Source organism: Corvus brachyrhynchos, unplaced genomic scaffold (genome assembly GCF_000691975.1).
Source record: "Corvus brachyrhynchos isolate BGI_N302 unplaced genomic scaffold, ASM69197v1 scaffold499, whole genome shotgun sequence".
NCBI lineage: Eukaryota > Metazoa > Chordata > Aves > Passeriformes > Corvidae > Corvus > Corvus brachyrhynchos.
In genome coordinates, this window is record NW_008239771.1 from 666,233 (window position 1) to 667,421 (window position 1,189).

General features: G+C 61.1%; 1 protein-coding gene across 1 annotated transcript in view; it reads right to left on the minus strand.

Moving 5' to 3' along the window:
• Positions 1–1,189, minus strand: part of DMBT1 (deleted in malignant brain tumors 1) — a 45,439-nt gene that overhangs the window by 10,299 nt on the left and 33,951 nt on the right. Inside the window, 1 exon segment of the mRNA XM_017742917.1 lies at positions 8–265. Within this exon segment, the coding sequence (XP_017598406.1) occupies positions 8–265 (258 nt within the window).

Below are 1,189 nucleotides of genomic sequence, written 5' to 3' on the forward strand. Positions count from 1 at the left end.
CCCCAGCCGTTGTGCCGGCACATCTGCAGGGAGGGTTCATCCCCACGGCACTGCACGTCGTCCAGGAAGATGCGGCCGGAGCCCAGGCCGAAGCGAGCGCTGTGCGGGGCGTCCACGGGCTGGCCACAGCCCAGCTGCCGGCACACCACCTGGGCATCCTGCAGGTCCCACTGGTCGTCACACACCGTCCCCCACGTGCTGCCGTCGTACAGCTCCACGCGGCCCTCGCAGCCGTTCCTGCCGCCCGACAGCCGCACGCTGGCCCCTGGCACACGGCACAAGGCAGGGATCGGGGTCACTCCAACCTGGCAGCTGCAGACTGCACCTCTGCAGCTGTTTTGTAGATTTGGCTGCAGTGACCATGATCTGGGGTGGTGCAAACCCAAAAGGTGAGGGGTGGAGAGGGACTGAGTAAACACCACTGGAATGCAGATGGCAGAGGAACCCTATCCAGGGACTTTCTGCCCGTGTCTCGTTGGAGCTGCCTGGGTGCAGAAGTCAACAAGGCACTGGGGCATTTGCAGCAAAGCCCTTTGCAACCCTGGAGTGTGTCCAAGCACTTTGGGGGACCACTCAATCCCCCTGGAGATGTCATGGGCACAAGGGGACCAGCAGCCTTGCACTGAGCAGGATCAGCCCCATTGGACTCCCCTGTTCTCTTCTCGTGCCAGGCTGAGGCTCACTGCAAAACTGGACATAAGCTGGGTGAGCAGGACTTACCTGTTGTGAGCGGCCATTGAGCAGGAGGGGTTGGCTGGGCAGCTGGAAGGAAGAAGAGGGAGTGAACAAAAGTGTAGTGAATGCATCAGTCCTGTGGCAGTGTATGGACTTGGGACACGGTCATGGACATGGACATGAAAAGCCAGGCTGGAAGACTGAAGGGGGAGGACAGTGTGGAGCTCTGTCCTGCCTTTCCCCCATTCAAGCCACAGCCTGATGTGCCCCCAGTCCTGCCCCATCTTTCCCGCTCCACAAACCCTCAATCTGCTCTTTGCTACCTCCCTGCTCTCCCCTGGCTCTGCTGAGGCAGATCAGCATGGCTGCTTCCAAAGGAAAACCGTAAAAGCCCCCTGGTGTGACCTGCTGGAGAGCTGGTGGTGTCTGCTGGCCACTCACCTGCACAGATGACACCGGCATCCTCCACGTGCCTGCAGGTGTGCATGCCCCAGCCGGTGTCGCGGGAGCGTGT